This window comes from Lithobates pipiens, unplaced genomic scaffold (assembly GCF_037356315.1).
Source record: "Lithobates pipiens isolate NorthernLeopardFrog02 unplaced genomic scaffold, aLitPip1_a1.2 Scaffold_23, whole genome shotgun sequence".
Lineage (NCBI taxonomy): Eukaryota > Metazoa > Chordata > Amphibia > Anura > Ranidae > Lithobates > Lithobates pipiens.
In genome coordinates, this window is record NW_027507785.1 from 159248594 (window position 1) to 159275744 (window position 27151).

Below are 27151 nucleotides of genomic sequence, written 5' to 3' on the forward strand. Positions count from 1 at the left end.
CTGTGCAATAACCTATTTTAACCCTTGTGTGTTGTGTTTTTTTTTACTTTTTTTCACAGGTGAATGGGTAGGGGTACATTGTACCCCATACTCATTCACATAGGGTGGGGGGGCAGAATCCGGGGGCCCCCTTATTAAAGGGGCTCACGGATTCCGATAAGCCATCTGCCCACAGACCCCGACAACCAACAGCCAGGGTTGTCGGGAAGAGGCCCTTGTCCTCATCAACAAGGGACAAGGTGCTTTGGGGTGGGGGGGCCGCGCGGCCTCCCTTCCCCAAGGCACCCCCCATGTTGAGGGCACGCGGCCTGGTACGGCTCAGGAGGGGGGCGCTCGCTCGTCCCCACCCCCTTTCCTGGCCGGCTGGGTAGCGTGCTCGGATAAGGGTCTAATATGGACCTGGGGGGGACCCCCACGCCGTTTTTTCGGCGTAGGGATTCCCCTTTAAGTCCATACCAGGTGACGGGGCCAGCAACGCCTCTTTCGCTGGCCCCGGCTAACTGGAGACACGCTCACAATGAGCAGACTTTCCTCCGTGTGTGTGGGCGAGTCCGTTCATTTCAAAAGTCCGGCGGACTTAGTCCGCCGTACCTAGTCCGCCGCAAAAGTACCGTGTGTGGGCAGGTAGCTCGTTCCGGACTAAGTCCGCCGGATAGTCTGCTACGTGTGTACGCGGCATTAGAAACTAAGTTTGACGACTTAATACAGTACGTTCATGTTTTGAAAGAAGACAATGCAGGCTTAAAACATCCCCAAATCTGTAGGAGACTGGGAGATCCGACCATACCTATTGAGCCTCTTTAACACCATAGCCCCTCTAATACCTTACATAGACTGGCGCCTGGATAGAGCACACGGATCACTGGCCCCTAAGCCCCCTGCAGGGGCAAATCCCAGGGATATCATAGTACGGTTTCACTACTATGATAGCAAAGAACCCCTTACTATGGCCACCCGCAATAAAGCATGGCTGGATTTTAAGGGCTCAAAAATACACATTTTTTTGCGATTTGTCGACTATAACTCTCACTAAACTTCGCAGCTTCCACCCAGTGACCACACACCTGCAAAATCATCAAATTTCATACTGTTAGGGCTTCCCCTTTCATCTGCATCATGAGATGGCACCCAATTCTCCATGAGGGATCTCCAGGAAAGTGAGGTGTTCATACGCAATCTTGGTCTCCCACCACTACCAGATGAGGACCCCATACCACTCCCTGCAACACCTAAACATGCATCCAATCCAGGTTGGATCTGGACCCCTGCTCGCCAGAAATCGCAGAAGGCCTTTTCCACACCCCAGTGATATCCTTTTCCCAGGCTCCTAATTTGAGATTTCTCTTTGAAATAATTTGTTTAATCTTGCTTCGGACCCCACTTTACCGAGCTCCCCCTAATTTGGAGAGTTTTCATCCATACCCATGGGTTGACTTTATAATTGGCTATAACTAGTCTAGGAGTCTCACTTCCGCTCTGGGGGATCCTTTTAAATTTTCTGCAAAACATTTTCCTGTCAAATTTACAGCCTCTGAGCCCTCTGGTAAAGCAGGCGTTGCCATATTGATTAAAAAATACTGTCCCCTAAGAGTAAAATCCTCATATATGAACCCCCTTGGTAGATATATTTTCCTGGACTGCGATTACCTCTCACGCTCTTTTACTTTGGTTAACATTTATGCTCCCAAATCAGGTAAACTCCAGTTTCTCACTGTTGTGCTTGGGAAACTCTGAAAATACTCTCAGCCTTTTATGATTGTTGGGGGGGGATTTTAGTATGACTATATCCCCTAGAAGAGACAGATGCACATTATTTTCCTCAACTCCTTCGGCTAAGGTGGAACGTCAATTCACCTCTTTCCATAGACTCATCAGATCTCACAACTTACTAGATATATGGAGGGTAAAACACCCCAAACATAAACAATTTAAAATTTTTTCCCCTCCTCACAAGATGTATTCCAGATTAGACTATTTCTTTGTCACGGCCCCACTAATGACATCCACGGTTGCATCAGAATTAAGCCCCATAACCTTTGTCGGGACCATTCCTCTGTTCAGCTTGACCTCACACTCTCCTCATCTGCAACTAGAACCTGTCATGGGGAACTCAATGACTCCCTTCTCCACAACCCTATCACTAGAACTCAACTGTCTCAAGCACTATCTGAGATCTTCCAACTGAACGAACACACTGTGACAGGCGTGTCTATCCTATGGGAGGCACATAAGGCATACTTTAGAGGCCAGTGTATTTCAGCTGGCTCCTGCCTAAAAAGAGACTTTGCTGCACAAAGACTTGATATCCTCTCTCAACTATGTAAAGCAGAAAGAGTACTGCGTACCTCCCCTATCTGCATACAGTCACCTCCCTATGCAAACGTTTAAAATCCATTGATATTAACAGATGCTCCAAATCCCTTCTTTGAGCCAAACAGAAATTTGCTAATGCTAATAAGCCTCATAGAATACTAGTAAACAAGCTTGATGGAATGATGATGGAACTACTCCAACTCATTGCACGCAAACAATGTCTAAAGTTTTTGGGGAATTCTATAAAAAGTTATATAATTGTTTACACGCAGACCCTAAACCCTTCTTTTGCCAAGAAGAATTTAACTCCTTCTTTGACCCTTTAAAACTACCCAAACTGTCATCCTCCCAAATATACGCACTTAACGCTGCTATCACACCAGAAGAATTAGCTGGGGTAGTTAAAGACCTGCCACTACACAAATCACCAGGCCCAGATGGCTTATCCTATTTTTATTATAAGACCTTCCTCCCAACTCTAAGTCCCTATTTAATAGATGTTTTTACCTCTTTACAGAAAGTTATCATTCCTCATTCTCAATTCCTACATGCCCACATTACAGTCCTTCCGAAACCCGGGAAGCCCCTGTCGCTACCTAACAACTATAGACCCATAGCCCTACTCAATTCAGATTATACAATCTTTACAAAAATCCTAGCTAATAGACTCACCTCCATAATCCCTAAACTTATCCAAAATAACCAGGTAGGCTTTGTCTCATGTAGACATGCTGGAGATAACACCAGATGCACCATTGACCTGATAGACCTACTTGATAAGACTTGATGTCCTACCCTTATTCTGAGTCTTGATGCTCAGAAGGCATTTGACAGGCTTGGCTGGACATATGTGTTTGCCACACTCACACGTTTTGGATTCACAGGCTCATTCATGTCAGCTCTCCGGGCCTTATACTCCCGTCCTACTTCCCAAGTACAATTGCCGTCCTTTTTGTCTCCATCCTTATCCCATAGTAATGGTACTAGACAAGGGTGCCCCTGATCCCCTTTACTGTTTATACTGTGCCTTGAACCACTAGCTGAAGTCATACGCATACACTCAGACATAAGAGGAATCTCCTTACGGCAAAGGGAGTACAAATTGTCTTTTTGCAGACAATATACTTTTAAGATTAATAAAACCCCATAATTCTCATCCCAACCTCCATACTTTATTAAACATCTTCGGCAAACTCTCTGGTTATAAAGATAACACAGCTGAGACAGAAGCTCTACCTATACATGTTCCCCCTACACTCCTCACTACATTACAAAACAACTTTCCTTACTACTGGTGTCCCTCCTCCCTTAAATATCTGGGAATACATGTAACTGCATCTTACTCCACTCTATACCAAGCTAACTACCCCTCTTTAATTTTGGAAACACACAGGCTATTATGTCAATGGCAGGAATGCCCTTTGTCTCTTCTGGGTAGGATAGATGTGCTTAAGATGTCTACCGTATACTCCCAAAATGTTTGTACCTTTTTGAAACCTTGCCAATTGCAGTTCCTATGTCGCAACTCTGAAATATTCAAAGGGTCTTTACTAAATTTATTTGGGGTAATAAAGCACATCGGATTGCTAGCATCGTGGTATTTGCTCCTCGTTCCCATGGAGGGCTGGGAGCCCCTGACATTTGTAAATAATACTATGCTACCCATCATACAGCGAACGTCTCCTGGTCAACACGATTTGCAATAAACAGATGGTCGGAACTGGAGTTGAGCGTAACCAGCCCTGTGCATCTTTGCTCCATGTTATGTATAATGGAAAAATTCGTGCTACCCCCAGTTAATATAAAAAATGATGAATGATAACTATATAAAAATATGTGACAGCTGAATATATATGATAGTGCTGCAATCTAAAAAAAAAAACTGAAATATTCAGTTTAAGAGCGTGTGTGTAAAAATAAGAATAGATGCGCTACTAAATGCCTAGTGCAATTTACATAATATCTGTGCTACACCTGTGCTAAAAAGCCACTACTAAATAAAATAGGTGTGCCGATACATGCACAAAGAAACAAATTAACTGATTGTGAGCAAGAGTTTAAATAAAAAACAAAAAATAATGAAACAAAAATGATACAAAAATAGGTCAGCATACATGAACTGTTCTAATCAAAAAACAAACTTCTACTCAGAAAAAAAGTGTTCTCCTCATAAGAAAGTCCATGAAAGGAACAATACAAGTCCATTGACAATAATTCTTCAAATAGAGATTCCCAAATAGGATGATTTCTTCACAGTAACACTCCTCATGTAACAGCCGAAGGATAACAAAAAGCCAGATGGCCAGTTGGCCACTTACCAGAAAAGTTGAATCTTTGCTCCATGCTCTGGTCTGACCTAACCACCTCTATATCCCAGATGACAACTATATCTTTGGGACCGTTATTTACCCTCTCCATCTGGAAAAAATGCTACAAAAAGGTTCTCTCTCTCTTCTCCATGCCAACCTCTCCTTAATCGGTTCCGTGACCGGCGCACGTCAATGTACTTCGGCAGAATGGCACGGGCAGGCGTATTGGCGTACAGGTACGTCCAATCTTTATTGCCACCCTGCCATCGCGGTGGCGCGCTCGCGTGCCGGTCGGGACCCACAGGGTGGCTGAACGGAGAAATGCTGTTGTAAACAGCATTTCCCCATTCTGCCTAGCAACTAGTGATGCTGATCTCTGCTCCATGTGATTGGAGCAGAGATCAGTGTTCACTAAATGAAAGCCCAGCCCCCTACAGTTAGTAACACACCCCTAGGAACACTTAACCCCTACACTGCAACCCACTGGTTAACCCCTTCACTGCCAGTGTAATTTACACAGGAATCACTGCACTTATATAGCAGTGATTGCTGTATAAATGACAATGGTCCCAAAAATGTGTCAAAAATGTCCGATGTGTCCGCCATAAGGTCCTCATGTTCAGGTATAGGACCCCGTAAGCTATTCATAAATATGATCCCTCTGTATCCCCAGAAATGCTGAAGATGCCTACAAGATCTGGGAACACAGTACATATTTTCTGGGAATGTCCGCTAATCTTGCCTTTTTGGATCTCGGTCCAATCTTTACTCCAGACAGTGTTAGGGATGGATTTCCTATTAGACCTGGTCCATTACTTACTAGGCCTCCCAGTCCCTGGAATACCTAAACATGCTAAAAAAATGATGTCCTATATCCTATTGGCTGCCAAGAGAGTAATACCTATCCACCGGCTATCCTCTAATTCTCCTACACAACCTCAATTGATACTGACCATAGCACAGATACATAGAATGGAACGTATGACAGCAGTGATCCATGACTCCCTACCTCAATTCTCAAAGATATGGGATAACTCTAGAGACAACATCCCATACATCTGACTGAATGCCATACATGCATGTAGCCAGTCCTTACCCGTTTAAATGGTTTAATTCTATATATATGCAATGTTGAAACTCATGGTGTATACCCCCCCCCCCCCCCCCCCCTGTTTCTTTTTCTACTGTTTTGCTTTTGTTCCGTTCACAATGCCTTAGCCCATCTTTAAGCTAAATTCCACGAGCCTACAATGGAGCGAAACTAGAACTAAAAGAGGGTCCTGGGGCTACATTACTCAGCTACATGGGCTTTAACGTTAACCTAATCTAGAGACTGTCATATGTATGTGTTTTCATCCACTAAGATATGCTTCTCTTCTTTGTATAAGATTGTTACCACATCTTTGTACTGTTTTTCTGATAGAAATTAAAAAAATAAAAAATAAAAAATATACAATTATAAAAAATAAAAAAAAGTATGTATACTGATTTTTTTCTTTACAAGGCTAGATAGGTTAGTGTCAGATCGTGGATGTCTATAAATGCAGGGATTTCAGTTTTAGGGTGGACTTCTACTTTAAACACTAAGTTGGTTGACATGTTTTGATATGTTTTTTCAATTTTGATTTTGGCTAAAAAAATTAGATTTTTGTATGGTATTCAATATTCGCTTTTTGACCAACAGAGCCTGGTGGCCCATCGTTTACTATTGGAAAAGCCATTTGGCTTCTCTGGGGCCTGGTGTTCAACAACTCTGTGCCTGTGCAGAACCCAAAGGGAACCACAAGTAAGATTATGGTATCGGTTTGGGCCTTCTTTGCTGTGATCTTCCTGGCAAGTTACACAGCCAACCTTGCTGCCTTTATGATCCAAGAAGAATATGTGGACCAGGTGTCCGGTCTCAGTGATAAAAAGGTATGAGAGCAGACAAAGTAGTTTAATATTTGTGAATGTAAGATTTGTTTTCTTTCTTTCCTAGGTAAAAAAAAAGGATTATATATAACAAATTACTATACTATCTGCATGTGTAGCATTAATCATTAGAAAAACTCTTGCTAGTGACTTAAAAGAAAATCTTTCATGGTGTAGTTGATGTACAGTATGTTTCTTTTCTTACATCAGGGGGCACAGAGCCATAGTAATAACTATGTTGGTTATAGCGGCGTATCAGGTGCTGGAAACTGGCACGCCCCTTAAGGCATGAACTTCCCCCATATAACCCCTCCCATTACTGGGAGTCCTCAGTTTTTTCGCCAGTGTCTAAGGTGTTGGGCACATGTAAGGATGTGTGTACTGCACTCCCAGGGCAGTAATCCTTTGATGAGAGCCAGCCATCCTGACCAGATCCATTCTGATGTCTCCGTAATGGACTAAATTAATGGTACCCGGGCCTCGTCATCTGAAGACACAAGGTTTTGCTTGCGAATGCTTTTAAAGCTGGGCCCTGGGATCCAGTACTTTTTGGTAGTATAGCCAATAAAAGTTTACTGGCAGGGTCTTCTTGCAGGTCCAGGATTGTGGGATTACCTAAGTGTACCCCTGTTCCTGAAGGTTTCCTTTCAAGGTCTCCGAGCCTACCGTGAAGGGCGAAGATTGGTTTTTTTATCTCTGATAAACCCTGCTGCGAGGAAAGGTAGGGGAGATTTTCTCAAGAATCTCTCCTTCTGTCAGAAACCATGAATCAGACCGAGACAGAAGTACAATTAAATCACACTTGTTTATTAAATAGAAATAAAAAGGTAAATAGAGAAAGCATAGTCAAATCATAGCCGGAGTCCAGTAACCGGATCGAGTAGTCAGCCAGTCCAGGGTTCAATAACCAGATCGAGTAATCAGCCAGGCCAGAAGTCAGGGAGCCAAGTGGAGCAACTGCAAGCAGGATAAAGAGCCAGAAGCGATGTCAGCAAGCCAGTCTTTAAACAGAACCGCAGGAGATGGTTTCTTGTGATGTGACCAAGGCGAAGGCAGAGATGAAGTGAGCTGAACAGCTTTAAGTAGGCAGGTCAGACGAGCATGATCAGGAACAGCTGGTAACTGTGGAGAGAGATGAGAGCTGGCAATTAGCCGACAGCTTAGCAGCCAGCCCAGAGAAGGAAGGGCTACGCCAGCCCTGACACCTTCCATGTATTGTGTTGTCATGTCATGTCTATGTGTCACCACTGGAGGCTGTATTGAGCACTCACCATTCTGACACTGGAAACAGCAGAAGCTCCACTCTCCTCTCTGTGCAAGCCAGCTCAGACCCTCAGGTAAGAAGGGGGATCTGATCACTTCCTGGGCCCCCAGATTGGCAGTTTTTGATCCTTTGAATGCCAGCCAGCTGTCTCTTTTTTCTTAAATAAAAAAAAATAAAGAAAAAAAAAGTTTTTTGGGCAGGTCGCGGCTGCTCGTCAGGCGGAGGATTTCGAACCCCGCCACTGCCCACCATGATGCCAGTGCTCACACATTTCCCAGATGAAAGAGGAAGGGGGCGTTTTTGCGCGGGGCGTGGCTAAACAGCATCAGACGCCGGCCACATGTGGAGGAAGTAGTTTAGAGCTCTGCGAGAGAAGCTGCTGTCTGGCGGTGGAGGGACAGAGCAGAGTGGTTGCTGGTCAGGTTTGGTGACACAGGCATTTCCCTTTTGACAACATTGTACTGTACAGCTAGGATTAATAGCAGTTATTGTACTGTACTATAGCCTAGCAAGTGAAACATTATTTTTCTGGTACTGCCTCTGCTTTGTACTGTAAGCTATGAGTGACAAAGAGGCCAGGAACTCCTCTAAGGGTTCTAAGGGGTTAATGGTATACAACAAACTAAAAACCCTTCCAAAAGAATGTCTTCCTCCCCTGAGGGCCAGTCAGATGAGCCGTCAAGGGTAGAAAACTTCTATCCCTGTGTATTTCATACAAACAGGTTTTTTCTTCTACCATTTAAAAGATTATTGCTATGATGTCTCTACATAGTAGGACTAAACATAGCAGATTCCCATCTAGTCCTCTGGGCCCTTTTGTTGAGGTGCAGGAGGCTGGGGATCAGGTAGATCTTCCCAAATATTGGAAGATACTTATTTTTCCTCTTCGGAGGATCCTAACAGGGAGAGAGTAGCCGCACAAGTCAGGTGTTTGTCTACTCCCTTACTTAACCCTTACTTAACCATTTTGTTGCCTGCAGCACAGGCTCTTGAGGTATCTACCTTTAATAGGGTTCATTTGAACCTCCCCCACCTGGGAATGTTTTTCCTATTCATGCATAGCTATTTATTCTGAATGGGAACATTTCTATGAAAGAAATGGGGGGTTCCAGCTATTAATGCTGCAATCACCTCAGTGGATAATGCACTGATGTTAAAGGATCCAGCAAGTTAAGTTTGGATTTTCCTTTTAAAGACAAGATGTCTTTTGCAGTTCTGGCTGCAATTGGAGTAGCTCAGTCCATTAATGCTTTAACGTCTGCTCCACTATTTTGTTGGAGCACATTTTGAGTCACGCCAATGCATTGGAATATGGACTCCAAGGGGTTAAGGAACAGGTGTTAGATACCTGAAAGTTCTGCCTGATCAGTAGGCCCGGCAAGGGGCTGGTGTATTTGACGCACTGTGTCTCAGATGCTATGAAGGACTCGATCGTTTAAGTCATATGGCTTATACTTGGACTAGTGCATTTTTGCAGAAGTCCGTGGCTGAAATATTAATAAGCCAAAGCACCAGGTGAAAACCCTTAGCCAGTCTGTGTCCCTTCCTGGGGTACAACTATTTAGAATGGATAAGTACATCCAAAAGGGGTAAAGCTCTCTTTACTAGTAAAAGAAGGTTCATACGGTTCTCCTTTAATCGTGCAGCCTCTCCTATGCCTTAGTTCCCAGGAGCAGCACCAGGATCTTGGAGGCAGAAAGCCCATAAAGCAGAATGCTAGGGCCTTCTCATGAAGGAGCACCCCCACTCGTTCGAGTGAGGGGAAAGATCCTTCGATTCTCAAAGTCTGGCAGGAACAATGTTAAGGGCAGAGGGATTTCTATGATTTTCTTCTCTAGGTTACATCTAGATTTTCAAGAGCCCGGCCCAGTCGGCTTTCGATCTGAGGGTCCAGGGTTTGGGTTGTGTTTGGGTGCTAGAAACAATTTTAAGAGCTGCGCCAAATTAATTTAAAAAAATTATTTAAAATGAATTTAAAAAAAATTGTAAACAAGGAATTTTTACATGAAATAAATAAAATTAAATATCCATAATGATTGTTCTTTGTTTAGACATAACAGAAATATTATCATAAAAAATATGAAGTCCACAATGAAAATCCTGGTTATTGCACCACCGTGACTTCACATAAAGATAGCAGCGTGGAGAAATAAAGATCAATAGTCCAGACTGAAACACCCCGGTGTCTTCATATGTACTGTACAAGGTGAAAACTTGCCCGACCACCAGAGTGATATTGTGCTTACCAGATGGAAAAATGTAGTGAGCATACAGACACCCCTTCTGTGGATTATTTGGGTTGAAAAATTTGGTGCAGCAGTGCAGCCAGGGCTATGTTCCTCAGAGGTGCTATCCTTGTCTACCTGCCTCCCAGAAGTGAGTGGAACTTTGACAGCGCATTTCCAAGACGTTGGAGGAGCACTACTAGCTTCTGGGTTTTGTAGACAGGCACAATTTAGAGAAAACTTTGCATTTTCTCAATGAATGCAAAATATTATCTGATTGGACAAGGTAGCATGGCAGAGCACTGACATCACAATCGATATATTGTCAGGAATCAGCAGAAATTAGGGCAGTGTTTGGCCAGCTCATCTAAAGCTTTCTACAGACATGATAATGTCCCTCTTTGGTTTCTTTTTTTTTTTTTAATCAATAAAATGTTATTGAACAAAAACCAAGTCATTATACAGTGGTGTAGTTAGCTATGACTTTTCGCAGAGTAACCAACAACAGCACTCATAGGCTAAAGCAAACAACAGTTTAGTAAATATAGCCAGCTCAAGCAATACAACTGTAAAATTTTGATAAATAAGCCTTGGTGGGGCCACAATTGAGCTTGCTCAAGAATACAACAAACCTTTTAAAGGTTTTTTTTTTAGGGGGGTGGATCAAGGTTCGGGGGGGAGGAGAAGTTAATAGAAACGAGGTAGAAAAGGGAAACATAGAAAAGAAGTAGTAGGTACAGGTATTTTGTCAAAGACCTATTATACCTGCCTAATGGTAAGTCTAATATGTGCAGGAGACAACATGCCGGTGAGAGATTTATTTTGGTGTTGGTAATACGCGCTGTTAGTCTGCAAATCTCACCCCAGAAACTAGCTATCCGGGGGCAACTCCACCAAATATGCAACATGTCTCCCTTAGCTTCCCCACAACACCAGCAGAGATCTGAGGACATCGAGAACCACCGTTTCACTTTGGTCGGAGTGGCGTACCACTGTGAGAGTAATTTGTACGAGTTTTCTTGTAGCCTAGTACTAATAGTACATTTGTGGGCCAAGATGCACGTATTGTGCCATTGTGTGTCAGTAAAATGGATGTGGAGTGCCTTCTGCCATTAATCTCTAAATCTATCCGACGCCGTGTGATCCAGTTGCTGGAGACTTGTATACATGAAGGAAGTCGTTTTCTCCATGGGTGTTCCCTGAAGACAGACAGACTCAAAGGGCGTAGGGTCTCTAAGTACTGCCTCCTTCTGCATGGGCATCAGGAGGTAATGACAAGACTGCCTGTAGTTCCAAAAGGACATTGTTCCAGGTGAAAGGGTACCTTGTAAGTCGTCAAAAGGGAGGATCCGTCTGTTCCGTATTAAGTGTGTGGCTAGAAGGGGGGAGTTAGCCGCTCGTGTGAAGTTGTTTGCGAACATACCCGGTGGGAAATCTGGATTGCGTAAGGAGAGGTGTGGGAGGACCGGGGGAGGAAGTGAAATTGTAGCGAGAAGCTAATTCATGGAAGATCTTCAATGAGGCCCCAATAAGGGAGTGTTGTGACAGTTCCTTAGGACACCTGGTCCACGGGATCCAGGGGGAAAATCGTAATGGTGTCCTTGACACACAGTCTTCCACCGATACCCAATCTTTGCTGTCCGCATGGTAATTCCAATCAATGATTCTGGCTAAGTGCATAGCATAATAATACAGTTTAAAATTCGGGAATCCCATCCCACCAGCCTGTTTTGATTTCATCAACAGATGCAGACCAATGCGCGGTCGCTTTTGAGCCCATAGAAATTTCCAAAGGGAGGATTGTAGTTGTTTAAAGAAAGTGGCTGGGAGCTCGATGGGTAAGGTATGAAAAAGGTAGAGTAGTCGTGAAAGCGTTATCATCTTGATTATAGCGGCCCTTCCCCTCTTTGGTTTCTATACAACTTTTAATACATGTATTTTGCATGTTTTAGAAACTGCAGCATAGTATTGCATTTTTTGTTGCGTCTGTATTCTTCCAGAACACCAAGTTCCTTTTCAATCATTGACTTAGCCAGTTGTTCTCCTCCTAGAATATATGATGTGTTAATATTTTTAGCCCCTAAGTGCATAACTTTACGCCATTAGGCCTCATTTGCCACATGGTTGCCAAATTAAACAGCGCATGAAGGTCTGCTTGTAAATTGGAGACATCCTGTACTGACTTTTTTCAGAAAGAGACAGCCACATACTGATCAAATTCAAATCAGTGTTTTACCAGCTTTAGGAAGCAGCCCTAAGCACTGAATAATTGCTCTCTTGAAATTAAGTGTTATCTTGCCAGCAGTACCGACATAAGGTCAGTGTCATTTTAAAACAAGTGTCATTTTAAAACAAGAAAATACTTAAAACACAACAAATTAAATTAGGTTTAATTTGACAGGAATAGAGTTCGCTTACACATTTTAACTATATGTATTTTTATTAGAGACACTTGAAGCGGAGTTCCACCCACTTTGGAGAGGTGGTCTGAAATGAAAGACCACCTCTCCTCCCCTCGTTTTTGGATAGTAAAAAAAAAAATATCTTCTATCATATCTTTTTATGAAGTACATCCATCCGGTCCACGGCGCAGGATGTCATATCCTTTTGTGCGACGAGCTCCCCCCCCCGCGCTGTCTTCTGGGACCTGTGTGTGTCCCAGAAGACAGCTGGCCATTCATCAAGTGCCGCACAATTTGCGCATGCACAGTAGGAAATGGGCAGTGAAGCCGCAGGGCTCTACTGCCAGTTTCCCTTAGTTAGAATGGCGGTGCCTGCACCCATTCCGATGGAAGGGTAAGGACAGGTAAGTGTCCTTATTAAAAGTCAGCAGCTACAGTGTTTTTAACTTAAAAAATGTGCGGATGGAACACCGCTTTAAAGTGCTTTAGTGCAGTTTATAGTGCAGTATAAATATTAACCACCGCCAACATCAGTGCCAATTTACGCAATAACAATCCACAGCATTGGTTCCAGTAGCAGCAATGCCTGAAGAGATCACCTATAGCCACATCAACCTGAATGCACCCGATCTCATCAGTTTCTGCAATTAAATTCCCCAGCATCTATGCTGGTTTAAAAAAATATAACCAACAGCATAAATGGCAGTTTCCATAATAATATATATATTATTATTATTATTAATAAAATATATATAATATAAAACTGCAGGCAGGGCACTGGACAAAGCATTAGGACAAAAGGGATGTGAAATAATTTGATACAGTAATGTATTCTGTAAGATTACAGTGTACTGTATGTGTTTTTATTTTTTTTGCAGTTTTTGAATTTGGTGCCAGACTCCGTCCCCGTGCGTCGCGATGCTCGCAGGGAACGGAGCCCAGCACATTGATAGATCGAGTGGAGGACACAGCCTGTGGACACAGTAGGGAGACATTGCAGGATCCTGAGGACAAGGTAAGTAATTTTCCCAGGATACTGCGATGCAGTCCCGAGTGTGGCTCAGGGTTACCGCTTTTGGTAATGAAAATTCACCCCAAGCCACACTCAGGATTACCGCCAGGGAGGTTAACTGACATCATCAGTGCAAGTTTAGGAGATATTTACAGTACCTATAGGTAAACTTTATTCTAGGCTTACGCATAGGTACAAGTACTGCAGGGAGTTTACAATCTCTTTATTCACTGCACCTACCCAATGTTCTGCTGTGAAAGAGCATGATGCACATTGTACTTAAAGCGAGCCTTTCCTTTCTCAAGTAAAGTAAAATGTTCACTTTGCTCCTCCTCTCCTATAGCATCTACTCACCTTTCCTTCCTCTGGTGTTCTCTGCAGCTGCAATGAGTGAATCAAAATAATTCCGAATACATTATTGCCTAAAGTTATGAAGAAAGATAATTTCTGTTATAAAAGTTTGAAAATAAATAATGCCCTCAACATGGGGAGGGTGCTTCGGAGTAGCCTCCCAAAGCACCTTGTCCCCCTGTTGATGGGGACAAGGGCCTCATCCCCACAACCCTTGCCCAGTGGTTGTGGGGGTCTGCGGGGAGCTTATCAGAATCTGGAAGCCCCCTTTAACAAGGGGACCCCCAGATCCCAGCCTCCCCCTATGTGAATTGGTAACGGGTACATTGTACTCCTACAATTTCACAAAAAAAGTGTAAAAAATAGTAAAAAAGACACTTAGGGACAAGTCCTTTATTAAAAGACAAAAAAAATTAAAATGTCCCACAATGTAAATCCATCTTACGCCACCAGCGAGCCGAAAAAAGGAAAAAAAAAGCTGCAACAGCTCCGCCTCCATGAGTGGCTCCCGCCAAGTGATGCTTCCTCTCAGTGACAGCTGTTATATAGATGAGGGTGGGGCCACCCAGTGATTTAAACAGGTGACCCCCCCGATGACACATGATGTCAGGTGATGTAAATTGTCCATTTACATCACCGAGTGGCCCTGCCCTCAACCCACCACTGGGCAAGGGTTGTGGGGGTGAGGCCCTTATCCAAAGCATCCTCCCCATGTTGAGGGCATGTGGCCTGGTATGGTTCAGGAGGGGGAGCGCCCTCTTGTCCCCCCTCTTTTCCTGTGGCCTAACAAGTTGTGTGCTTGGAAAAGGGTCTGGTATGGATTTTGGGGGGCCCTATGCCATTTTTTTTATTCTGGCGCAGAGTTCCCCTGAAAATCCATACCAGACCTGAATGATCTTGTTTGGATTTTTTTGGGGGGACCCCTACACCATTTTTAAAAAAAATTTGGCACAAGGTTCCCCTTAATTTTCAATACCAGACCTGAAGAGCCTGGTATGGATTTTGGGGGGACCCCCACGCAATAAAAAAAAATGGTTTGAGGTTGCCCCTAATATTCATACCAGAACCAAAGGGCCTGATAATGGACTGGGGAGGGGAACCCATGACTTTTTTTTCAATGAGTTTTATCTATATTGCCGAGACCCGACAATTCATTACAGCTGCAATCTGTTTTAAATGATTATTTCCTTTAGAAATGTCATTTTGCTGTGGTATTGTTCTAAACACGGGAAAACTGCACCACTTCGCAGGCATACTATAGACACCCCCCAGGCACAATATTTAAAGGAATATTTCATTTTTATTGTTTCAATTTAAGCATTATTAAAATTACTGCTCCCGAAAAAACTTTAGTTGTTAAAACTTTTTTTTTGCATTGATACATGTCCCCTGGGGCTGGACCCGGGTCCCCAAACACTTTTATGACAATAACTTGCATATAAGCCTTTAAAATTAGCACTTTTGATTTTTCATGTTGGTATCCCATAGACTTTAACAGTGTTTGTGTGTTCATCCAAATTTTTTGCCTGTTCATAAGTTCTGGTGCGAACCGAACTGGGGGATGTTCGGCTCATCCTTAGGTGCCAATGACTAGACCATTTTTAGGAAGCATGCAGATGAGCATGTATATTTAAATCTAGGACATTCAGGTTCTGATGTCCTCTTTGCCAATGACATGTGTGATGTCAGCTTGCCAGGATCAACAGAGCTCTCCAAGGCCCTAAGTAGGAAATCTGAGTCTGGCATGAGGTTTAAAAAGATTTCAAAATGAATGATATCAGTCGTTCCACTGAACAGAAAAAAATTAAGTGGCAAAGATTCAAACAACTAATCTGTCCAGGACTGGCCTTTCCAACAAATTAACCCAAAAGCTTATCGTTTGATGCTAAAATAAGTCGTCAAGAACTCTAAAATTAAATTGCAGGATGTTTAGGTAACTCTTAGCTGCGGTAAAAGTGCATCTGCCTACAATCAGAAAAAGATTGCACCTAACCAGATTACATGAGAGGCATGAAACATACTTTGCTGACCCCCCCACCCTCAAAAAATAAAATAAAAAATTAGAGCAAGATTATATTTTGTCATTGAACTTACAGACAAAAAACAAGTCTTCAGAAACAATGTGCTATGGACCGATGAAAAGAATTGATAGCATTGTTTGCCCATAGTAATAGTAGACATGTTTGGCCCAAAGAGAAGACCAAATTTCAGGAGAAAAAAAAATTACATGGTGGTGGAAATGTTATGCTTTGAGGTTACTTTGCTGCTTCAGAGTCTGGGCAGCTTGCAGCCATCACATCAATTATACATTCTGCATCATATCAAAGTGTGCTCGAGGAAAATGGCCATCTGTCCAAAAGTTGAATGTTCACTAGAAATGTATTTGTTTCAATGACCTGAAGCACACTAGCAAATCCACCAAGGAATGGCAAATAGAGATGGAGGGATATGGACTTCCCTGGTCAAATATTTGATCTGAAGGTAGATTTTGAAATGGGCAATTGAAACAAGGAAGCCCACAAATATAATAAAGAAATGTTACTTAGTGCCAGAGACTGGTGGTCAGTTATACAAAATGCCTAAATGAAGTCATGCTTGCTACAGGAGACAATGCCAGCTGTGGATGCCAAGAGTGTACGTATTTCCCCACAGTACACTCTTGTGGATGTTGCAAACCTTTTTGAATTTTTAATGCACATATAAATGATTACAAAGCTATTTTTTGTGTTCCTATTCAACTATATCACCATAATCTGCAGACGCTGCTTGAATAAGATCTAATGATTTAATGTGTGCATGTTGAAATATGTGGAAAAAGTCAGCAATTTCCTTGAGGTACAATTAATCACTTACAGTATGTATGTATGTATATATACACACACATTCATATATTAATATTTTTTATAAAAAAAAATACACACACACATATATATATATATATATATATATATATATATATATATATATATATATATAATTTTTTTTTTGTATTACAACAGTAATAATTATAAAATATTGGTGTAATGAAAGAATTTTCTGAATTTAACAACTCTATTGTCAAGGCCTTTATAGTACAAATAATAGCAAAGTAACAAAGCAGTCACTTGGGTTTAAGCTTTGTGACGGCGGCTTTATTCTGTCATTATGAAGCCATGATAAATCCTTGAAATGTTGCCATCATTTAGAATTTCTTAATGCACAAATACATGCTTTAGTGATTTCTCACTACATCTAAAATAAACTCTTGAGAAGGTAAAAATTCCCAAGGGGGAAAAGCACAGAATCTTTGGAAGCCCATCAAAGTCTGTGCCAAGGGAACTGAAAGTGACAAAGCGTGAACGATGCAGGATACTGGGCTTCCTAAAAAGGCTCCTATGAAACCTGACTCATCCCTCAGCCCTGAGAAGCAATGTGGACAGACACGACCTGATGAGACCTTCTGACTCAACGCAGCGGAGACGGAACGCTATGCCGGAGTCCAAATCCTTCCTGACAGATCAGAGCATCTTCAGGCTTATCATCTTATTGCTGGAAATGTGGAAACCACATAGTTAGGCTTTAAAATATTGTCAAACAACTATTAAGGCTGGTGTTATCCCGTTCCTTTTCTATGACAGCCTGACAATTCTGTGGTTTTTGTTTTTATTTTTGCCCTAATTTGGCTTGCATGTGTTTCATTCAGGTATAATTCTTCATCTATCAGCCCTGGAATCTCAAGAATCAGTACACACAGTATTCTGTAGAGTAAGAGTTCCAGGGCTTATAGGATTAATAGAAGAGTCATTTATATATTAACATAGTACATTTTTATCAGAATTAGATATTTTAAGTAATTTGCTATTTTGGTTCCATGCATAGGACTGAGTAACTTCATAGGTTATACAATGCAAAATGACTGCAGCCATCTGTTTGCGATGCTGTTAGGGCACTATAATTCATCTTTAATTTGGGTTTTCTAGTGTATTCTGTCCTTTTTCTAAGACAAACCATTGTTGAAGCCCTAAAAAATCTGATGCTTGTACCAAAAGATGTTTTAAAAGAATTCCAAACTAGGCACTCCTACACACCCAGATGATAGGTTTATTGTTTGCTCTTTCTACATGCAATTTGGTTTACTGGTTACCTCAATGTAGACAGCCAAAAAAGTCTGCACACCCCTGTTAAAATGTCACGTTTCTGTGATGTAAAAACATGAGACAAGGATATATCATTTCAGAACGTTTTACACCTTTTAATGTGACCTATAAACTGTATAACTCAATTGAAAAACAAACTGAAATCTGTTTGTATAAGGGGGAAGTAAAAATAAAAAAATAAAAAAATCTGGTTGCATAAGTGTGCATACCCTCTTGCAACTGGGGATATAGCTGTGTTCAGAATTAAGCAATCACATTCAAACTCATGTTAAATAAGAGTCATTACACACCTGCCATAATTTAAAGTTGGTTCAAATCCCAACCACGACACTACCTGCCTGGAGTTTGCATGTTCTCCCTGTGCCTGCGTGGGTTTCCTCCGGGTACTCCGGTTTCCTCCCACGAACCAAAGACATGCAGGTAGGTTAATTGGCTTCTGTCCAAAATTGGCCCTAGTATATGAGTGGGGACCTTGGGTTGTTGGCTCCTTGAGGGTAGGGAGCAATGTGAGTGTGTAATGTACAGGGATGGGGGCAATTGTAGACACTCAGGTTGAACTGGATGGACTGGTGTCTTTATTCAACCTTACTAACTATGAAACTATGAAAATGCCTCTGATTAACCCCAAATAAGTTCAGCTGTTCTAGTAGGTCTTTCGTGACATTTTCTTAGTTGCATCCTACAGCAAAAGCCACGGTCCGCAGAGAGCTTCCAAAGCATCAGAGGGATCTTGTTGTTAAAATGTATCTGTCAGGAGAAGGGTACAAATGAATTTCCAAGGCATTAGATTTACCATGAAACACAGTGAAGACAGTCATCATCAAGTGGAGAAAAGATGGCACAACAGTGACATTACCAAGAACTGGACGTCCCCCCAAAATTGATGAACAGACGAGAAGAAAACTGGTCAGGGAGGTTGCCAAGAGGCCTACAGCAACATTAAATGAGCTGCAGGAATATCTGACAAGTACTGGCTGTGTGGTGCATGTGACAACAATCTCTCATATTCTTCATATGTCTGGGCTATGGGGTAGAGAAGCAAGAGAGAAGCCTTTTCCTACAAAGAAAAACATCCAATCCCGGCTAAATTTTGCAAAAACATATCTGAAGTCTCCCAAAAGCATGTGGGAAAATGCGTTATGGTCTAATGAAACCAAGGTTTAACTTTTTCGTCATAATTTCAAAATATATGTTTGGCGCAACAACAACACTGCACATCACCAAAAGAACACTATACACACTGGCTCCACCAGAAGAAGATTAATGTTTGGGAATGGCCCATCCAGAGCCCAGACCTGAATCCAATTGAAAATCTGTGGGGTGATCTGAAGAGGGCTGTGAACAGGAGATTCCCTTGCAATCTGACAGATTTGGAGTGTTTTTGCAAAGAAGAGTAGGCTAATATTGGCAAGTCAAGATGTGCCCTGCTGATAGACTCATACCCAAAAAGACTGAGTGTTGTAATAAGATCAAAAGGTGCTTTAACAAAATATTAGTTTAAGGGTGTGCACACTTTAACCTATTTTTTTATTTTTACTTCCCTCCATCTAAAAGATTTCAGTTTGTTTTTCAATTGAGTTGCACAGTTTATAGGTCACATCAACCCCTTCCTGACCAGCTGCCTCAGTTTTACTATGGCAAGTTGGCTCCACTGAGCGAAATGATGTTACCTTGCATTGTTCACCTTTTCACCACTAGCGGGCACACATGCGTAACACCGGAGGCGATGCGAGTGCCTGGTGGACAATAATAAGATGACTGCCGGGCACCAGCAATCACTCGTGACAGAGCGAGAACCGGATCTGTGTATATAAACACACAGATCCCGGTTCTCTCAGGGGAGAGGAGACAGATTGTGTGTTCATACTAAATGTGAACACCGATCTCTCTCTCTCTCTCTCTCTCTCTCTCATTCTCTCTCTCCTCTTAGTCAGTCCCATTCCCCCACAGTTAGAACACACATTAGGGAACACAGTTAACCCCTTGATCACCCCCTAGTAATAACCCCTTCCCTGCCAGTGACATTTATACAGTAATCAGTGCATTTTTATAGCACTGATCACTGTATAATTGTCACTGGTCCCAAAAAAGTGTCCGATCTGTCCGCCGCAATATCGCAGTCCCGATAAAAATCGCTGATCACTGCCATTATTAGTAAAAAAACATAATGATAATAAAAATGCCATAAATCTATCCTCTATTTTTTAGATGCTATAACTTTTGTGCAAACCAATCAATATACCCTTATTGCGATTTTTTTTTTAAACCAAAAATATGTAGAAGAATACATATCGGCTTTAACTGAGGAATACTTTTTTTAATTGGGCTATTTATTATAGCAAAAAGTAAAAGATATTGGGGTTGATTCACTTTGCACTACACGTGCACTTCAAGTGCACTTGTAAGTGCAGTCGCTGTAGATCGGAGGGAAAGCTAAGAATTGAGGGGAAGCTCTACTGATTTTATCATCCATTCATGTGCAAGCTAAAATGCTGTTTTTTTATTTCCCTTGCATGTTCCCCTCGGATCTACAGCGACTGCACTTACAAGTGCACTTCCAAGTGAACTTGAAGTGCACGTGTAGTGCAAAGTGGATTTGCCTTTAGTAAATAACCCCCATTGTGTTTTCTTCAAAATTGTCGCTATTCTTTTGTTTATATCACAACAAATAAGAACCTGCAGAGGTGATTAAATACCGCCAAAAGAAATCTCTATTTGTGGGGGAAAAAGGACATCAATTTTGTTTGGGTACAGCATCGCACGACCGCGCAATTGTCAGTTAAAGTGACGCAGTGCCATATCGCAAAAAATGGCCTGGTCATTGAGCAGCCAAATCTTCCGGGGCTGTAGTGGATAAAAGTGGAAAAAGTTCTGGAATACATACAATCTCAATTTTCCACCAATATTACATTAAGTAATCCTGGTTTGGGAGGTGTAATGTTATTAAAATGAATATTCTGCCAACATTTCTGTATTTATTTCAAGCACTACCCATTGCTATATCTAAATATTATTTCAAACATACACACTCCCATCTCTCTAGATTTATTTGGACAAATAAACACCCAAGGATTAGCAGAACCCCGTTGATTATACCCAAACAAAAGGGTGGACTAGCTGTACCAGACTTGTACAAATATTACCAAGTGACTTTATTAAGCCTCCTGATTGATTGGAGTAGACATGGGGATGGGAAGATATGGCCCGGCCTGGAGCAGGCTCAGAGCAGTGCTTTACTGCAACGAGCCACTTGGTGTTATAAAGACCTTCCGACTACTACGAAGGCACATCCCTTAATAGGACTCACCGAAAATTGAGTCCGACGGAGATTCGGACGGAATAAGTCCGATGCATACCACACACAGTCGGATTATCTGACGACACGGTCCGATAAGACACATTCCGACGGATTCTCAGACCGTGTGTACGCGGCATAAGGGTAAACTATCTGCAATAACCTCACCATTGTTTCCAATACTGGGGAATCCCCAGTTTGAACCGGGTCTGAGGAAGGGAAAATTCATGGTACTGATAGACCAAGGAATCTTCCAGGCCTCTCATTTTTTAACAGGAGGAACATGGCCCACGATATTTTCATTGACAAAATGACTTTTACCATATCATTTGGAATTTTGCGGGTGGTACAGCTGAGACACATTTTAAATACTTTAATTTCAACAAACCTTCCCACAGTTTCACATCGCCCCCCCACTCCAATAGCGGCTGTCCTACCAATGAACATTTTTTGGCACATTTTTGCACACCATTCTATTTAACCATTTCTATATCCATTGGTACCTAAACCAATACCTCTGAGCTGTCTGACAGTGCTCTAGAGTGCTTTTCATACACCACATCAGTAGGAAGCAACCCAGCACACCGTGAGACAAAATTCAACATGGGTTTACACACTTCCCTGTTACAGTTACCGACACTTTTATTTCTTGTCAGAGTGTCTCCGGGTACCTCAAACTGCACCTCTTTGCGAGTGATGGACAGAATTCCCACTACGGCCCTTCCTTCACATGAGATCTAGCAGGTGACAAAGTAAACGAGCCATGTACTAATCACTGCTCAGCTGCACCTCAGACTGCACCAGTAGGAATGCACCTCATCACACCAACATACGGAGAGACTTCCACCATTTCTGTATTTTCTGATTCCTGAGCAACGTCTGCATACAACTGCTGCTGAAAGCACTCTCGCAGAGAACCATGAGCCCACTTTCCACAAAAGTAACCAACATTGCAGTAACCAATACCAATTTTTGTCAACATTGCTTATCATCGCCTGTGCCACCTGTCTCCACTGATTGGTATGACACAGTACCAGGCCACCCATCTGTGATGGATACGCACAGGTGTACAGCAAAAAGGTTTTCATAAACTCCAACAACATCTCAGTTATTTCTAGACATTCCACCTCTAAACACAGAACTGTAGGGACTCTTCCCTTACTAGCAACATGGGCTGGCTCATTTGCTAAGGCTCGAGAAACTGAAATACCAAAGGAGACCTCCACCTCAGAGGTAACCGAGACAACGTGCAGCTCCCTTTGAGCACTGCCAAATGCATGCCTTATACTCATCCTTCCATTTTCAGCAACACTGAGCCTTTCCAAGTCCTTATCCATTACACTGTAATCCTGACACTCAACCTTACTCATCTGTTTTTCTGTGGAAAAAAACCTCTGCTATGTACGTGCCCTCATCTGATCCTTCTGATTGGAGAGGGCTAACTTCTGCAACAGTCAATGGACCTGTGAATACTGGCTCTGCAGCCTCTACATTTGTCACAGCAGCAATAGTGTCCACATGCGTAGCATCAGATCTGTCCTGGACCACCACTGGCTCCTCGTGAGATTTCCAGGGATAACTCTGTGGCACTACCTGTGTTTGCCATGGGAGACGTCAAACCATCAACATTGTCAGTAATACACTTTTTAACATCATCATTAGCCACATTCCTGCTTTGTATAGGCTGTGTTTGCACATTCATAGTTTGAGATCGTAGGATACTTAGTACATCACTTTTCACCAAATGGGAAATACACTTGTCCATTGGGGCAGCGATACAATTGTCCTGGGAAACCCCAAGCTCAGACACCATGAGCTCTTGTGTTGTTTCTAGGGACACCTCTGTTGCATCTGTCACTGTTGCTAGAGGCTAGGGATGAGCTTCGTGTTCGAGTCGAACATACGTTCGACTCGAACATCAGCTGTTTGCTCGTTCGGCGAATTCCGAACATTATGGGCCGTTTGCACCAAATTCGTGTGGCGCTCACGGCCCACAATGCACTGCGATGGCGCAGTGCATTGCTGGCTCATGATTGGCCAAGCATGCACTGTGACCCCCGCATGCTTGGCCAATCACAGCGCCGGCAGCGAGGAGAGCCATGATTGGCCACAGGCAGGATGCCTGTGGCCAATCATAGCTCAGGCTGTGTAGTACACGCCCCACACTATATAAGGCCGCCAGCGCGGCGGCCTTGTGTAGTGTGTTGGCATCTGTAGCAGTTAATGGGTGTTCTGTGTACCTTCAACACAGTATACACCGATCGTTATCGGCCGATTTTTCGTTCTTGCTCTTCTGTAGTGGTTGTTGTCTGCGTGCCCTGACCGCAGTATACACCGCTATATTCACCTATATATCTAGCAATATATCTATCTTTTATAATAGAGCTGTCAGTCAGTGTTAGGGGATTGTGCGTGCTGTCTGCGTGCTCTGAACGCAGTATACACCGCTATATCCACCTATATAGCTAAATATGTTGCTCGTTTTAAATAGAGCTTTCAGTCAGTGTTAGGAGATTGTGCGTGCTGTCTGCGTGCTCTGAACGCAGTATACACCGCTATATCCCCCTATATAGCTAAATATCTTGCTCGTTTTAAATAGAGCTTTCAGTCAGTGTTAGGAGATTGTGCATGCTGTCTGCGTGCTCTGAACGCAGTATACAACGCTATATCCACCTATATAGCTAAATATCTTGCTCGTTTTAAATAGAGCTTTCAGTCAGTGTTAGGAGATTGTGCGTGCTGTCTGCGTGCTCTAAACGCAGTATACACCGCTATATCCACCTATATAGCTAACTATCTTGCTCGTTTTAAATAGAGCTTGCAGTCAGCGGTAGGAGATTGTGCGTGCTGTCTGCGTGCTCTGAACGCAGTATACAACGCTATATCCACCTATATAGCTAAATATCTTGCTCGTTTTAAATAGAGCTTTCAGTCAGTGTTAGGAGATTGTGCGTGCTGTCTGCGTGCTCTAAACGCAGTATACACCGCTATATCCACCTATATAGCTAACTATCTTGCTCGTTTTAAATAGAGCTTGCAGTCAGCGGTAGGAGATTGTGCGTGCTGTCTGCGTGCTCTGAAAAAGACGGACGGCAAAACAAATTATACAGGGGTGATAACCCTTCCCTATGTTTTCCAAAAAGCTTAAAAATAGTTTTTTTGACTGGAGCTACACTTTAAAAATGTACCAGTTGAAAATTACAAACCGATTCAACTTAACACAACAAACCTACACAGTCCCTGTCTTGTTTGCACCGCCTGTATACTGCTGTTCTGAGTATATAGGGCCTGGAGGCCACACGTATTTCCTTTTTTTAATATGGGTACGGGGTTCCCCTTAATATGCGTACAAGACCCAAAGGGGCTGGTAATGGGCAGGGAGGGCTACCCATGCCATTTTTCTCAATGATTTTCAACCATATTGCAGGAACCAGATATAACATTAAAACCGCAAGCAGCTTTGAATGACGTTATTTCTGTTAAATGTCATTTTGTGCAGGGACTGTTCTAAACACGGGAAACACGTGGCACTTCACAGGCATACTACAGACACCCCACAGGCACCATATTTAAAGGAATATTTCACTTTTTTTTTTCATTTTAATTGTCATTAAAATCAGTGCTCCCGCCAAAACGGCAGTTTTTAAACGTTTTTTTTGCATTGACCTATGTCCCCTGGGGCAGGAGCCAGGTCCCAAAACCCTTTTTAGGACAGTATCTTGCATATTAGCCGTTAAAATTAACACTTTTAATTTCGAACGTTCGAGTCCCATAGACTTCAATGGGGTTCTAACGTTCGTACGAATTTGGGGTCCGTTCGAAAGTTCTGGTGCGAACCGAACCGGGGGGTGTTCGGCTCATCCCTACTAGAGGCAATGGCCTACATTTCTCAGTGGTCACTCTGAAATATTTGGATGCAATACTACATTTTCACCATCAGCATTTTTAATCTCATTAGTGAGCAACATATATTCCTTTTTACCACTTGTCTTCCTGCTACACAGTACACTGCCTGATGAAGACAAGTCCGCTCAGTCTTGCTGCGGGTTCAACATTAACTTGTGCTTTCCCCTTGCAAAGAAGAAAGTCTCTTTTAGTAGTGTGTCCCCTCACTGGACTTGCCACTACTTCATTGGCATTAAATACCAAACTAAGCCTCACTCACACCTGAAATCGAAAAAGTCTTACCATTCCAGGTAGCAGGTGTTGGAAACTTCAATTGAGGGTGTAGTCCCTTCTTGTCTGTGCTCTCACAGGCCAATGCCCCCACATGGACAGGGGGCAACATTGTAACCTTCTTGGACTCTCCAACATCCCCTGCCGACCAAACAGGTTTCCTGTTACCAGGGGTAACAGCAGACCCACACACATGGTCAGACCCCTTGCAGGATGCTGGATACCGTACCCTCTTTTCTGGGCTGACCACTTTACACAATCAGCCATATTGTGAAACTCAAGTTTGAGACACATTTCTGCTGTAGCACCTCCTTTCTGCAAACCTCCGGTTGCTATGGGAGATGACATTCTCCCTTCCGAATTTTTCCATTTATTTAAAAGAACAGAAAAGTTCACAAAATACATCAGTAGCCCACGCAGGGGGTTCCACCATTACTGTAGCTTGCACAATCAGAACATTTTCTCACCACCATTTACTGCTGTATTAACTATCCATTGCTACTGTGTTAGCCTGCCACAACCACCAAATATATGGCTGGTACTGCTGCTGACTTTAATTAAAAAAGAGATAGGTGATATGGTTTAATGATTCCCAAATATTAAAGAGCCTTTTGACTCTGGTTCACAAGTTCCTTCTAGTAAATAGATAATAGGAATTTTGTTTAAACTTTTAGAATATAACATACAGTAGGTAAATTGGTGCTCCAAGGGTTCATGCACACTGAGTTTACACAGGCTTTCCTGTGCCTGGGGACCTTCACATGCTATGTACAGCCAAGGGCGTAACTATAGGGGGTGCAGCAGTCGCGACCGCAACTGGGCCCTGTGCTGCAGGGGACCCATGCAGCCCCCTCTACATATGGCCGGCAGCAGCATAGGCAGCTAGGGGTACCAGTGCACCATGCACACGGGTGGCTGGAGGTGGAGGGTGACTAGCAGAGCTCCATGCTCGACTATCGCACTGCTGCTCTTTAGTTGTGCATTCCCCGCATGACCTGTGTCCTCGGCCGGCTCCTCAGAGTACCCCTCTCCTGCTCCATGCATTGCCACTCAGTCCGATGTCTGTTCTCCCCAGCCAGAGTCCCACCCCCTGAGTCCGGCCCACAGTGCACTGAATACTTCTCCCGGGTAAACAAACTTTAAGCACACAGATGCAGTGCAGCCTTATGAGAGCCGGCTCCCGGAGGACACTGCAGGCTTGTCTGCCAGCCCCCCTCCTCCCCCGTCATACACAGATGATGAAAGGTCTTTCTGGGAGATATGCTGATCACCCATCCAGCACACTGGATGGAGCCCAGGCCAACATTGATGAGTGCGCGGCCTGCAGCTTGGTCATGGTGAGTGAGAGGACCCATCCCCCACACACCATTACATACCCCCTCCATCTCCCCCTGGGGACAGGGGTCCCTTCTCACGTGGGGACTGGGACCCCCATCTCCCCTGGGGACAGGGACCCCTTCTCCCCTGGGGGCAGTAACTTCATCTGCCCTGGAGAAAAGGACCTCATCTCTTCTGGGGACGGGGACCCCATCTTGCCTAGGGACAGTCCCCCAATGGGGCACCTAAAAATAAAAAAAATAATAATAAAAAAAATACTGATGCCAGTGGTGGAACTACAGGGCTCGCAAAGGTCATACCTGTGACCATGCCCTGGAGTTCCACTGCCAGACTTGGAGGGAAGGGCCCTGGCTGGGGTTCAGGGGGGCCCTTCATGGTTTCTTGCATCGGGGCCCTGAAGGTTCTAGTTACGCCACTGT

General features: G+C 43.2%; 1 protein-coding gene across 1 annotated transcript in view; it reads left to right on the forward strand.

Moving 5' to 3' along the window:
* Positions 1–27151, forward strand: part of GRIN2B (glutamate ionotropic receptor NMDA type subunit 2B) — a 969425-nt gene that overhangs the window by 838532 nt on the left and 103742 nt on the right. The window contains exon 10 of the mRNA XM_077452507.1: positions 6307–6536. Coding sequence (XP_077308633.1) covers positions 6307–6536 — 230 coding nt within the window. The remainder of the gene's footprint in view (positions 1–6306; positions 6537–27151) is intronic.